The sequence below is a fragment of the Rana temporaria genome, chromosome 9 (genome assembly GCF_905171775.1).
Source record: "Rana temporaria chromosome 9, aRanTem1.1, whole genome shotgun sequence".
Taxonomy (NCBI): domain Eukaryota; kingdom Metazoa; phylum Chordata; class Amphibia; order Anura; family Ranidae; genus Rana; species Rana temporaria.
Window position 1 is genome coordinate 13,798,244 of NC_053497.1, and position 15,460 is coordinate 13,813,703.

A 15,460-nucleotide genomic window follows, 5' to 3' on the forward strand; every position below is an offset into this window, starting at 1 on the left:
CTGTGAAGCATGGAGGAGGAGGTGTGATGGTGTGGGGGTGCTTTGCTGGTGACACTGTTGGGGATTTATTCAAAATTGAAGGCATACTGAACCAGCATGGCTACCACAGCATCTTGCAGCGGCATGCTATTCCATCCGGGTTGCGTTTACTTGGACCATCATTTATTTTTCAACAGGACAATGACCCCAAACACACCTCCAGGCGGGGGAAGGTCTATTTGACCAAGAAGGAGAGTGATGGGGTGCTGCGCCAGGTGACTACCTCTTGAAGCTCATCAAGAGAATGCCAAGAGTGTGCCAAGCAGTAATCAAAGCAAAAGGTGGCTACTTTGAAGAACCTAGAATATGAAATATATTTTCAGTTGTTTCACACTTTTTTGTTATGTATAATTCCACATGTGTTACTTCATAGTTTTGATGCCTTCAGTGTGAATCTACAATTTTCATAGTCCTGAAAATATATATATATATATATATATATATATATATATATGTATGTGTGTATCTATGTATGTATATGTATATGTGTGTGTATATATATATATCTTAGCCCTATCTATGCGTATCTGATTCTATGAATCAGGTGCATAGATAGGACCAATGTAAGTCAGAGATACGATGGTGTATCTGTAGATACACCGTCGTATCTCTTTGTGAATCTGGCCCTACGTGTGTATGTATGTATATATATATATATATATATATATATATATATATATATATATATATATATATATATATATATATACACACACATATACATATACATACATACATACATACACACATACACACATACATATATATATATATATATATATATATATATATATATATATATACATACATACATACACACGTAGGGCCAGAATCACAAAGAGATACGACGGTGTATCTACAGATACACCGTCGTATCTCTGACTTACATTGGTCCTATCTATGCACCTGGTTCATAGAATCAGTTACGCATAGATAGGGCTAAGATCTGACAGGTGTAACTGTGTTACACTGTCGGATCTTTTTTTCAATTTAAAAATGGCGCCGGGGGCGTTCCCGCTGATTTACCTTGAATAATATGTAAATCAGCGAGATACGCAAATTCACGAACGTACGCGGACCCGACGCAGTCTTCTTACGACGTTTCCGTAGCGGCGTACCCGTCGCATACTTACCCCTGCTTTTATCAGGCGCAGCCAATGTTAAGTATAGCCGGCGTTCCCGCGTCGAATTTGAATTTTTTAACGTCGTTTGCGTAAGTTGTTCTAGAATACGGATGGACGTCGTTTACGTAGGCGCCGAAACCACTGACGTCCTAGCGACGTCAGTGGGAGCAATGCACGCCGGGAAATTCCCCGGACGGCGCATGCGCATTTAAATCGGCGCGGGAACGCGCCTGATTTAAATAGTACACTCCCCCTAGCCGCGGAATTTGAATTCCGCCGGGGGATTTAGGATCCGCCGCCGCAAGTTTGGAGGTAAGTGGTAAGTGATCTATAGATCCGCTGATCTACGTGAATCTGGCCCATAGAGATAGATAGATAGAGAAATAGAGATATATATATATATATATATATATATATATATATATATATATATATATATATATATCCCGTATTTGCACTTCTCAGCCCCAGGAGCAGAAGACCTTGTAGAGGAGAAGAGGACGTGCTGTTCCCTCTCTTCCTCTCTGCATCGGCTGCTTGTTGTGCAGATAGCCCAAACCATCTCTATGGAAAATTTTTCTTTTACTCGCTGTTAATAATAAATGAGAAAGTGCTTGCCATCGCAAAGTTTACCTAATCCTTGGATAATATTGAGTCATTCTCCAAAATGAGGTCACATTAGGGAAGACCGCACCTTGCAAACAGCTCTGGCGCGCAAACACAATGTAACTGGTTTGCTTAAGAAGCCACAAAACACTTTGCCTTCGGTATTGTTTTGGCTGAATCCTATCAAAGGGAGAACACAGTGTTCTTGTCTTCTGAACGAGTGTAAACACGACTTTGGTGTGTGTGTTTTTTTTTTTTTTTTTTGTAGAGGAGCGGAGAGGCCAGCAGGGGGAGCCAGGGATTCAGAGGTGTAGATGGACATCTAGGAATGCTGAAGCGGCTGAGGACTTCCCTCTCACAATGTGTGTATATACAGTCTGGGTGTAATGCAGAATCAGCATTTCTACAAGAGCCATATGTCACTCAGGGAGATCATGTGTGGACACTGTTACTGAAATATTTGTGTCATCATACATATATATATATATATATATGTGTGTGTGTATGTATGTATATGTATAAATGTGTGTGTGTGTGTGTGTGTGTGTGTATATATATATATATATATATATATATATTATATACACACACAATGATCATCAATGCTTACATCATTAGAAAAATAGATTGTTTACGTACTGCAGGAACATTATGCCATATTCGTATCAGTTAGATAAGGCCGAAACTTGTTCTGCTGCTCAGCCGTGCTAAAAGGTTTTCATTACCCTGATACTCGGGGGGGCCTAAGTAGCAATCCCGGAGCCTCCATTTGTAATAGGGCCCCCCAGCAACATGTATTCATGATGCAGACCCCATAGTTTGTATTCTTAAAGTGACCGTAAACCCTTCATTTTTTTTTTTTAACAACAAACATGTTATACTTGCCTGCTCTGTGTAATGGTTATGCACAGAGCAGCCCCAACCCTCCTCTTCTGGGGTCCACAGCTCTCCCCTGAGTGCCCACCATAGCAAGCTGCAGGGCGCTGATGCAGGCTCGCTCCTGAGCCCATTCTATCCACACACAAAGGTGCCCGCTTGAGTGCCCACCATAGCAAGCTGCCGGAGCGCTGGTGCGGGCTCGCTCTCGAGCTGGTTCTGTCCACACACAAAGGTGCCCGCTTGAGTGCCCACCATAGCAAGCTGCCGGGCGCTGGTGTGGGCTCGCTCCCGAGCTAGTTCTGTCCACACACAAAGGTGCCCGCTTGAGTGCCCACCATAGCAAGCTGCCGGGGCGCTGATGCAGGCTCGCTCCTGAGCCCATTCTGTCCACACACAAAGGTGCCCGCTTGAGTGCCCACCATTGCAAGCTGCCGGAGCGCTGGTGCGGGCTCGCTCCCGAGCCGGTTCTGTCCACACACAAAGGTGCCCGCTTGAGTGCCCACCATAGCAAGCTGCCGGTGCCCTGGTGCGGGCTCGCTCCCGAGCTAGTTCTGTCCACACACAAAGGTGCCCGCTTGAGTGCCCACCATAGCAAGCTGCCGGGCGCTGGTGCGGGCTTGCTCCCGAGCTAGTTATGTCCACACACAAAGGTGCTTGCTTGAGTGCCCACCATAGCAAGCTGCCGGGCGCTGGTGCGGGCTCGCTCCTGAGCTGGTTCTGTCCACACACAAAGGAAGGTGCCCGCTTGAGTGCCCACCATAGCAAGCTGCCAGGCGCTGGTGCGGGCTCACTCCCGAGCTACTTCTGTCCACACACAAAGGTGCCCGATTGACTGTCGCCATAGCAAGCGTCTTGCTATGGTGGGCGCTCGGTGGGGGGGGGGGGGCGCTAGGAAAGGGGACCCCAGAAGAGGAGTCGGTGAGGAAGGAGTGGAGCATGGGGGTCAAGCTGTGATCTATGGGGTTGATTTACTAAGGACAAATAGACTGTGCACTTTGCAAAGTTGCAGTTCTCCAGAGCTTAGTAAATAAGGTAAAGCTTCACTTTGCAAAGAATGCCCAATCACATGCAAATAACAATATGCATCTTTACTTACATATGATTGGATGATGTCAGCAGAGCTTCTGCTCATTTGCTAAGCTCTTGCAGTACTGTAAGGGGCACTGCTTTGCAAGGGGCTGGAGTTCTGCAGCTGGTAATCTGTAGGGCTCTGTAGGTGAAGGTTTAGGGGCACTATGTGGGGCTTGGCATTCTGCCAAAGGGTACAGAGGGCACTGTGGCGGGCTGAGGGGCTCTGAAGGCAGGCACAGGATGAGAAGGGTGGCTCTGGTGGAGGAATAGGGGCACGGTACTGTAAGGAGCGCTACATTGTAAAAGAAGTAGAGGGGCACTGCTTTGCAAAGGTGCTGGAGGGGGGGGGGGGTGGCATTTGCAGGGTACAGTGTGTGAACAGGGGCTGCTTCCCCCACTCTACCCCTACCCTACTGCTCAGAGCTGCTGTCACTAAGGGGTGCCCCATGGGAAGTAAAACTGAAACCTCCCCCTTCCTCTTCACACTGTTTATGTGGCAGGTTACATGGCCGGGAGAGGAAGGACAGCAGCAGGCTTTGTTGGAAAATGAGAGTCTCTTTTTTTTTTAGAATACAGTATCCCAGCAGGGGGATTCCTCTACCCACCGCGCTTGTGTGGATGGAAGGAGGCATTTGAATCATCTGTGACCAGCTTAAATCATTACTGCGTTCTGTAACACTTGCCTTCCTCCCCCAATCCAGTGATCCTGCCCAGCGTCACGCAGTCTATGCAAAAACATCCTGCCCATCTCCTCTTCTACCATACATACACATGCATACATACATACATATATACATACATTCATACCCATACTTAAATGCATGCATCCATACATAGTTATATGTATTGGTATGTATGTATGTATGAATATATAACTCTGTGCGTGTGTGCGCGCGCACACAGGCCCGGATTCACGTAGAATGGCGTATCTTTGTGCGGGCGTAACGTATCCTATTTACGTTACGCCCCTGCAACTTTTACAGGCAAGTGCTGTATTCTCAAACGAAAGTTGCGGCGGCGTAGCGTAAATAGGCTGGCGTAAGCCCACCTAATTCAAATTGTGAAGAGGTGGACGTGTGTTATGTAAATTAACCATGCGCCGTCCGTGGACATATCCCAGTGTGCATTGGTCCAAAGTACGCCGCAAGGACGTATTGGTTTCGACGCGAACGTAAATTACGTCCAGCCCCATTCACGGACGACTTACGCAAACGACGTAAAATTTTCACATTTCGTCGAAGAACGACGCCCATACTTAACATTGGTACGCCGCATGTACGCCTCATATAGCAGGGGTAACTTTACGCTGGGAAAAGCCTAACGTAAACGGCGTATCTGTACTGCGTCGGCCGGGCGTACGTTCGTGAATTCGCGTATCTAGCTGACTTACATATTTCTATGCGTAAATCAGCGTACACGCCCCCAGCGGCCAGCGTAAATATGCAGTTAAGATCCGACGGCGTAAGAGACTTACGTCGGTCGGATCTAATACAAATCTATGCGTAACTGATTGTAAGAATCGGGCGCATTGATACGACAGCGTATCTGGAGATACGCCGTCGTATCTCCTTTGAGAATCTGGGCCACAGTGTATCAGGAAATTATTCACAGCGCTTCACTATTTCCCCATTTTTGTTATGTTATAGCCTTATTCCAAAATTAATTAAATTCATTATTTTCCTTAAAGAGGAGGTCCAGGAAAAAAATTTAAAAGCCATCAGCTACACATACTGCAGATGCTGGCTTTTAATAATAGAACACTTACCTGTCCTGCAGTCCCTCGATGTCGGCACCCGTAGCGGATGGTTTTATCAGCTGCCACCGCCATTGCGGGTAAAGGAACCCGGCAGTGTAGCCTTTCGGCTTCACGCCGGGGACCCTACTGCGCATGCGCAAGACCCCGCTCCTCTCTCCTATTAGCCCGGCGGCAAGGGGAGGGAGGAGGGAGCCCTGCAGTGTCGTCACTGTCACGCCCGCGGCCGGACTCCCGGTAGTGGGAAAGGTATCCTCTCCCCCCTGAAAGGTGCCAATTGTGGCACCGGAGGGAGGAAGGAATCCGATGAGCAGAAGTTCCACTTTAGGGTGGAGCTCCGCTTTAAAATTCTACAAACAATCCCCAATAATGGCAGGCACAGGAGGAGAAGGGTGGCTCTGGTGGAGGAATAGGGGCACGGTACTGTAAGGAGTGCTACATTGTAAAAAAAGTAGAGGGGCACTGCTTTGCAAAGGTGCTGGGGGGGGGGTGGCATTTGCAGGGTACAGTGTGTGAACAGGGGCTGCTTCCCCCACTCTACCCCTACCCTACTGCTCAGAGCTGCTGTCACTGAGGGGTGCCCCATGGGAGGTAAAACTAAAACCTCCCCCTTCCTCTTCACACTGTTTATGTGGCAGGTTACATGGTCGGGAAAGAAAGGACAGCAGCAGGCTTTTGTTGGAAAATTGAATTTTTATAGTAATCCAATGCATTTTTATAGCACTGATCGCTATAAAAATGCCAATGGTCCCAAAAATGTGTCAAAAGTGTCCGCCATAATGTCGCAGTACCGAAAAAAATCGCTGATCGCCGCCATTACTAGTAAAAAAATAAAATATTAATAAAGATGGCATAAAACTACCCCCTATTTTGTAAACGCTATAACTTTTGCGCAAACCAATCAATAAACGTTTATTGCGAATTTTTTTTTTTTTTTTTTTTTTAAGAAAAATATGTAGAAGAATACGTATCCGCCTAAACTGAGGAAAACAATAGTTTTTTTATTTATTTTTTTGGGGGATATTTATTATAGCAAAAAGTAAAAAATATTATTTTTTTTCAAAATTGTCGCTCTATTTTTGTTTATAGCGCAAAAACTAAAAACCGCAGAGGTGATCAAATACCACCAAAAGAAAGCTCTATTTGTGGGGGGAAAAAAGGGCGTCAATTTTGTTTGGGAGCCACGTCGCACGACCGCGCAATTGTCAGTTAAAGCGACGCAGAGCCGAATCGCAAAAAGTCTTTGACCAGCAATATGGTCCGGGGGTTGAGTGGTTAAAACAATTTTTTTTTTTTGGAAATCTTTTTTATTTTATTTGTAAAGACACATAGACAATACAAACGTTACAATAGCACAGCCAACATCTGGCTGGTTAAAACTATTTTTACACGGATGCTACTTTTGGGAATAAAATACAAGAGATATTCCTTTTTTGGTTCTTAGGGGGGCATTGCATGATTTATTTCAGTGCAAAAATGCATGGAATATCAGTGGAAGTTCCATAACTGCCACAAAACAACATCCTTTTATCACATGTCGGTTCAGGTCTGTTTTTTATTTAGTTCCAGGTTCAGAATAGTACAATCAATGTTGTCTGCGCAGACGGCTCGACTTATTTTGCAAATCTATGTCAGTGTGCTGCAGTGAACCGAGGCTGTTTATTAGCTCTCTGGTTTGGAGTGAAGAAAGGAAGGGGGGGGGGGGGGGGTGAGTTACGACAGCAGCTTATTTGCATGAGAGGATGACACCATATGATGTCACCAACCACAGCTATATAAGGACCGGCAGCTCTGAAATAGCAGTCAGTCTGTGCCTTGGTTGCATCAGCAAAAGAAGTCAAAAGAACAGTCCTAAACGTAGTTCATTCAAACACCCCCGCTACCTACCGTACACTTAGATACACCCCAGCTGCTGGAGCTTTTACATTTTGTAGCTTGTGGAAGCCGAGATTATTTTTTTTTCCTGCAAAGATGAGTACAGGAATGTGTAAATACCCCATGGAGGTGGCAGTCTACGAGCTGCACAATTTTTCCATCTCGTTTTTCTCCTCCCTTCTGGGGGCCGACACCGTCTCCGTTAAACTGGATAACAGGTAAATATTTTTCATACCCTTTTTTTATTTTTATTTTTTTATGTACATTGGGCTGAGCGTCTGATAATTACCTTCGTAGTGTCGCTGCAAGAAATAAGGCACCTGTCTGCGCAACAGGAAACAAAAAAAAAAAAAATCGCCTTTAGTAATATTTTTATATAGCCGCCAAATTGCAGTAATTTTTTTTTTAATATATATAAAGTATGTCTGGCGTGTTTGCAATCACCCAAAATCATTTACTAAACGAATTGCTAAAACTTATGCAGTGAATAATATTATTATTCTTTTTTTTTTTATGTATTATTATTAATATTATTATCATTATTATTCTTTTTTTTATTATGTATTATAAATATTATTATCATTATTATTATTATTTTATTATTACTATGCAGGATCTATATGTTTTGATGTTAGAATACCGTATTTAATTGTTGCGTTATCGCCATTAAAAATAAGCAGCATAAATCGCAGTATTTATTATTTTTGGCGTTGCAAGGTTACATCACAAATAACCTGTTTACTGATAACGCCAACATGCCCAAGCTTTGTTACAATACCTAAAAAAAAAAAAAAAAAATCCACAGCTGGTCGGTTAGATCAGGATTTTCCTGGTTTGGACTGGAACAGCTAGACGCTTCCTCCTCCTTCTTGGAGGTTTGCACGAGACGGCTGCTGCTTTGTCTGTGCTGTCAGGTTCAAAAACCCCCTCAGGGGATATGCACTGCATTCTCTTGCCAGAAGAACGCTATAGTCATCCTGTTATATAACTGGTATGATGGTTAATATTTTTATTTTTTTGCATGGCTATAAAATTAAAATTAAAATTGCATTAGTAAAATAATATATCATTTTTTTTATTTATTTTTTTATGTTTACAGTGCTTCTGGAGCAAGCGTGGTGGCAATTGATAACAAAATCGAGCAAGCCATGGTGAGTATTATCTCAGTATATATGCCCAACTGTTTTTTTTTTAAATATGTCTGCCTTATTTTTTATTTGCAAGGGACAATCCTAATGGTTTGCAAATAAATAATATGCAAAATGCAAACCATATTTACTTGTATCGCTTTAATTACAGTAAAGCTCACCTGCAGGACACGTTAAAAAAATAAAAATAAAAGCACCTTTTGCTTAATAATGCTCCCATGAAGATGGTATTTTGCACTGTATTTTTTCGCTGCAAGTGTCCCGATTTTGCAGAAATGTGTCTTTTTTTTTTTTTTTTTATGATTATTATTATAGAGAAGTCCCATGATGTTTGAACCCAGAGGCAGCGTGTGTTTACTGTACTGTAATCGGTGCAGAAATCCGATGCAAAGCTGGCAAGCGAAGGAGCATTTCCAGTGAAGGTCTCCTTGTTTTTCCCCAAAAGGCTGCATCCTGTGGCAAAGCTTGTTGCTGAGCAGATTTTTTTTTTTTTTTTACCACCAAGGTCCTGAAATATCATTGGATAGCACGCGACTGCAGTGTGAACTGCGGACCGTCGTGTCTAAGGCCTATGGGAAATCCCATTCCTTGGAAGGGAAACTGAGCAGACTTATTTATACATTGAACAATACGTCCTTTTTTTTTAAGTTCCTTTTAACCCTTAACTTTTTTTTTTTTCATATATATTTTTTTTTATACAAATAAGTATCCAACAAGGGAGTACATGAGAAAATAATAACAGTGTCATGTAAGAGAGAGACACAACCCTTTAACATTTATATGCTCCAGCCTTAGTCCCCTTTCAGGCCCCGTACACACGTCCGAGGAACTCGACGTGCCAAACACATCGAGTTCCTGGTCGAGTTTAGTGTGGAAGCCGCCGAGATCTCGGCGGGCCGACTTTCCTCATTGAACAACGAGGAAATAGAGAACATGTTCTTTTTCGGCCCGACGAGTTCCTCGTCGGCTTCCTCGCTGAAAAGTGTACACACGACCGAGTTTCTCGACAGAATCCAGCTCCGACCGAGTTTCTGGCTGAATTCTGCCAAGAAACTCGGTCGTGTGTACGGGGCCTCACACTTGTACGACTGCAAAATCGTATGACAAGTCATTCTCCATTATTTTCAATGACTACCATTCATCCTGGCACGACTTTAAGTTGTGCCTACTTCAAAGTAGTCCTTGCACTACTTTGGTCCGATTTTGATGCCACTTACACAGGCATTCATTGAAATCGCGGTAAAATCGCGCGACTTTGAAGTCGTACAAGTGTGAAAGGGGGCTTAGAATATTAAAGGTCCTATAGGAATATTAAGGTCTTTTAAATATCAACTATTAGTTTTATCCTGGACATCGTATTATTGGTTTAACTCATGGGTCTTCAAACTACGGCCCTCCAGTTGTTCAGGAACTACAATTCCCATCATGCCTGTGAATGTCAGTGTGTTTACAATGCCTCGTGGGGTGTGTAGTTCTACAACAGCTGACGGGCCGTAGTTTGAGGATCCCTGGTTTAACTTATAGATGTTTTAATATATGATTAAAGCTGATTATTGTAATATTTATCTATTTTATAATTGGTGTTCTATTACAACAGACCTTGCATTCTCCAGCAACTATGCCCTATATATATATATTAGCCCTCCACCCCCTGATCCTAAATCTCAAAATCTAAGAAAACAGAAATACATACCCCACTTTTAAGTACACAATGGGGTTTATTTACTAAAGCTGGAAAGTACATAATCAGGCTCGCTTCTGCATAGAAACCAATGAGCCTCCACGTTTTATTACCAAAACCTAATTGAACAAGCTGGGTGTTAGAAGCTCATTGGTTTCTATGCAGAAGTGAGACTAATTTTGCACTCTGAAGCTTCAGTAAATAAACCTCATTGTGTACTTAAAAGTGGGGAATACATGTACATAATTAAGTCCCCAGCATCTGTGCAGGAGCAAACTTTCCTGAGATTTGGCATCCTCGGCTTTCTCAGGAACCCATAAAAGCACTGACTTCACCCTCGCCTAGTTCAGGGTTTCTCAACTAGGGTTCCTCCAGAGGTCTTCTAGGGGTTCCTTGCGAGTTTTGGGATCCTCAGCTTTCTCAGGAATCCATGAAAGCACTAGGTGACTTAACCTTTGCCTAAATCAGGGTTTCTCAACAAGGGATCCTTCAGAGGTGGCTAGTGGTACCTTGAGCAGTTTTGGTATCCTCAGCTTTCTCAGTAGCCCATAAGAGCGCTGAGTGACTTCACCTTTGCCTATGTAGGTTTTATTTTGGTATTTTGAAGCAACTAAGCCCATATATTCTAGCCCTCTACCACCTGATACTAAAGCTCAAGACCTAAGATGAAAAGAAAATACATACCTTGTACCCTAGTCTCGATGCAGGAGCAAAATCTCTTGAGATTTTGGTTTCCTCATCTTTATCAGGCACCCATGAGAGCGCTGAGTGACTACACCTTTGCCTAGATGGTTTTTTTTTTGGGCATTTTGCCGCAACTAAGCTCTTTATATAAGCTCTCCACCACCTGATCTTAAATCTCAAGACCTAAAAAGAAGAAAAAAAAATACATACCTTGGTCCCCAGTGACAGTGTAGTAGCTGACTCTCATGAGATTTGGCATCCTCATCTTTCTCAGGAACCCATGAGAACTCTGAGTGACTTTACCTTTTCCTAGGTGGGAGGTAATTTTGGCATTTTGTAGCAACTAAGCCCTGTATTTTAGCCCTCCACCCCCTGATCCTAAATCTTATGTCCCAAGAAAACAAAGATACATAATTTAATCCCCAGCAACCATGCAGGAACAAACGCTCCTGAAATATGGCATCCTCGGCTTTCTCAGGACCCAATTAAAGCACCTTCACCTAGATCAGGGTTTCTCAACCAGGGTTCCTTCAGAGGTTGATAGGGGTTCCTTTACGTTTTCCTAGATCAGGGTTTCTCAACCAAGGGTCCATGGCATCCTACGGTTCCTCCAGAAGTTGCTAGGGGTTCCTTTTCCCTCGCCTAGATCAGGGTTTCTAAACCAAGCTTCCATGGAACCCTAGGGTTCCTCCAAAGGTTTATCATTGCTGAAGGAACCCCTTTTTTTTCTCGCCTAGATCCGTTTCTAAACCAAGCTTCCATGGAACCCTAGGGTTCCTCCAGAGGTTGCTAGGGGTTTCTTTACCTTTGCCTAGTTCAGGGTTTCTAAACCAAGCTTCAATGGCATCCTACGGTTCCTCCAGAAGTTGCTAGGGGTTCCTTTTCCCTTGCCTAGATCAGGGTTTCTAAACCAAGCTTCAATGGAACCCTAGAGTTCCTCCAGAGGTTGCTAGGGGTTCCGTTACCTTTGCCTAGTTCAGGGTTTCTAAACCAAGCTTCCATGGCATCCTACGGTTCCTCCAGAAGTTGCTAGGGGTTAATTTTCCCTCGCCTAGATCAGGGTTTCTAAACCAAGCTTCCATGGTTGATCATTGCTGAAAGAAACCCTAGCAACCTCTGGAGGGACCCTAGTTGAAAAACCCTAAGTATCAGGAGCATTCTTCCCACTGACCATCACAGTAATTCATAATGACTTGTAGCTATAGTCAGTTCTAGCAGGGGTTTCCTAAGACCAGAAGGTTATTTCAAGGGCTCCTTGATGTGGAAAAGGTTAAGAAAGTCTGGCCTAGACGAACGGATAATTTTAGTTTTATGGTTAGGCCTTGCAATGTAAGATGCAGGGCTGGGAGCTTCCATGCATGGGTGCTCAACCTGCGGCTCTACAGCTGTTGCAGTACTACAAGTTCCATCACGCCTCTGCCTATGGGAGGCATGCATGTAACTTTCAGCGGCTTGCAATGCCTCATAAGACTTCTGGTTCCTCTAAGGGCCACAGGTTGAGCACCCATGATATAGGGCTGAGTTGCAGCAGACTGTAAGGTTCACTTTAGGTTGTGTAACTCCAATGTAGCACTTGTTGGTAGGATGTTAATGTAGTTTTTGGATGTTTTAGTCTATGTAGGGCTTTTTAAATGGTTACTGATCTCTGTTTGGTGAAACACTGGTCATAATAGTGTACAAATTTGACAATCGGAATGGTTCACTAATGTCTTCTTTAATTCGTTCTCCTAGGACTTGGTCAAGAACCATCTAATGTACGCAGTGCGAGAAGAGGTGGAGGTTCTAAAGGAGCAGATCAAAGAGCTAGTAGAGAAAAACTCTCAGCTGGAAAGAGAGAACTGCCTTCTAAAGAACCTGGCCAGCCCAGAACAAATGAAGAGGTTCCAGTCTCGGCAACCTTCTGACGAAATGACAGGAGTGTCAAACCTAGAGTACCTGCATCCATCCCAACCACGCTCAGCAGGATCTGCAGTTTAAGTGGCTCTGTCTGTGGAGTGGGCAGAGCCACTGAACTTTTTCCTAATTGTCTTCTACGATAAAGCGAGAAAAAAAAAATGTCTTTTTTTTTCCTCCTCCCTCTTTAAAGTGTCACCTTGGCCTTGGAGGGTCGTTGGCTAGCCTAACAAAACCTGGCATCCTTGAGTCGTTACCAGGGCTAGAGCAAAGGCTTCCTCGCAAAAATATTTTCTTCATCGGTGAGCAAAGCCAAACCTCATGGACTCTTCCTGAGAAAAGAGTGCCAATCAAGAGCGTGCTCGTCCGCTATGGAAGCTGCCTTTCTTGACGTCAGGCTTTTTTCTTCTTTTTTTTTTTTAAATGCAAAAGAGCCAAGAGCAGTTGCTGAAGAAAGACCATGGACCGCTTTAAGACAGGGTTGGCTAACCAATGGAGTACAAAGCCGGGCCAGAGGTAACGTCTCTGTTTTTCTTGCTACACCATGAACCATGTTTGAAAAACAGAGAATGGGTTACCTTTGGGGAAACAAGAGAGTGGTGAAGAGTCGTTGCTTCATTGAGTTTCACAAACACGCAAGAGCTTGATTATGCACCTCATCACTTTGCAATGGGAACCTGTCGTTCAGTTGGGTTGAGCATTTGTCCTGTTAAAGTGCTAGCGGTGGGTTTGTTGGTGCCCTCAACAAATTTAAAGGCCAAGGAAATGTAGGTCTACACCGTTAGTGTTCAGCGGTTGCCATAAGTCTCACTGAGGGATTGCAATATGCTACATGTATCATGGACAATGTTCATCTATGTGTCTTTCGGTCTTTTTTTTTTTTTAAATGTCTAGAGTAGATTCTGTTTCTTGAACTTTCTCTGCTACCGTGTGTCTCCATGCCAGACATGGGCTGACAAAGAGCCTCCGGAAAAAAAATGTTCACGCATGACACTTTAAAATCTGGGAAAATGACTAAGGACTGTGGACTTTCCACTGCAATATTAAAGACTTTCAGGACTTAACATTTTACAATAATAACCTGACGTGGCTCAATGGAATCAGTATCTTCTACTGTTACTGTCACAGATATCTACATTGTACATAGATTGATGGATTATGCAATAAAACATGTTTTTATATTTAGATACAAGCATTCTTCTTTCTTGCAGGCTCAACCTACCCACAATAACATTCATTCAGAGTCGGTGTACATGTTATAGATCAGCCATTATCGCCCTTTTTGTCCCAGATGAACCTTTGAAACAATTTCCTTGGGGAACCCTTAAATTGGTTTTTAAATTAAATTGGAAAAATGCCCCTTTAAGTTGTGATTAGTGGGAAGAATGCCCCATACATTGGTGGTCAGTGGGAAGAATGTTCCTTACATTGGTGGTCAGTGGGAAGAATGCTCCTTGCATTGGAGGTCATTGGGAAGAATGTTCCTTACATTGGTGATCAGTGAGAAGAATGTTCCTTACATTGGAGGTCAGTGGGAAGAATGTTCCTTACGTTGGTGGTCAGTGGGAAGAATGTTCCTTACATTGGTGATCAGTGGTAAGAATGTTCCTTACATTGGTGGTCTGTGGGAAGAATGCTCATTGCATTGGAGGTCAGTGGGAAGAATGTTCCTTACATTGGAGGTCAGTGGGAAGAATGTTCCTTACATTGGAGGTCAGTGGGAAGAATGTTCCTTACATTGGAGGTCAGTGGTAAGAATGTTCCTTACATTGGTGATTAGTGAGACGAATGTCCCTTACATTGGTGATCAGTGGGAAGAATGTTCCTTACATTGGTGGTCAGTGAGAAGAATGTTCCTTACATTGGTGATCAGTGGGAAGAATGTTCCTTACATTGGTGGTCAGTGAGAAGAATGTTCCTTACATTGGTGATCAGTGGGAAGAATGCTCCTTACATTGGTGATCAGTGGGAAGAATGTCCCTTACATTGGTGATCAGTGGGAAGAATGTTCCTTACATTGGTGGTCAGTGAGAAGAATGCTCCTTACATTGGAGGTCAGTGGGAAGAATGTTCCTTACATTGGTGGTCCGTGGGAGGAATGCTCCTTACATTGGTGGTCAGAATATCCCCCTTCTTGACAGGATCATTGGTGCCATGCCGCTGGCTCTGTGAAGTGAGGTTGGCCCTGGAACTATGAAGACCCCATGAAATGGGAGGTCAGTCAGTCACAAGCTCAAGGAACCCCCATCAACATCTGGAGGAACCTAAGAGCCAGTTCACACTGGGGCGACTCGTCAGGCGACTCAGCCGCCTGACAAGTGGCATCCCATTGTATTCAATAGAACTGTTCTAATAGGAGCGACGCAAGTCGCTCCGAATTAGAAAAGGTTCTTGTACGACTTTGGGGGCGACTCAGGGCGACTTGCATTGACTTCTATACAGAAGTCATTTTGCAAGTCGCCTCTGAAGTCGTCTTCAGGACGCCTTGCCGAGTCGCCCCCGAAGTCGTGCCGCCCCAGTGTGAACCGTCTCTAAAGGTTCCACAGAACTCTGGTTGAGAATGACTGTTATAGATAATCGCAATGATTGCCCAATATTTCTGGACATAACACCTGACTGTGGGGGAATTGTAGCTTGCAAAACTGTGAGATAGGCAAACTCTGCTGAACAGGCTCATTATACAGACTGTTAGAGAACAAATCAAAAA

At 43.8% G+C, this 15,460-nt stretch overlaps 1 protein-coding gene across 2 annotated transcripts in view; it reads left to right on the forward strand.

Annotated features, from left to right (window-relative positions):
• LOC120913115 (TSC22 domain family protein 3-like) overlaps positions 1-13,940 on the forward strand; it is an 85,598-nt gene extending 71,658 nt beyond the window's left edge. Inside the window, exons 1-3 of one of the 2 annotated variants that reach the window (XM_040322830.1) lie at positions 7,256-7,565; positions 8,447-8,498; positions 12,592-13,940. In XM_040322830.1, the coding sequence (XP_040178764.1) occupies positions 7,444-7,565; positions 8,447-8,498; positions 12,592-12,837 (420 nt within the window). In that variant the 5' untranslated portion in view covers positions 7,256-7,443 and the 3' untranslated portion in view covers positions 12,838-13,940. Of the gene's footprint in view, positions 1-7,255; positions 7,566-8,446; positions 8,499-12,591 lie in introns of those variants that run through there. The other variant, XM_040322829.1, reaches the window with a different exon arrangement.
• Positions 13,941-15,460: the final 1,520 nt, after the last annotated feature.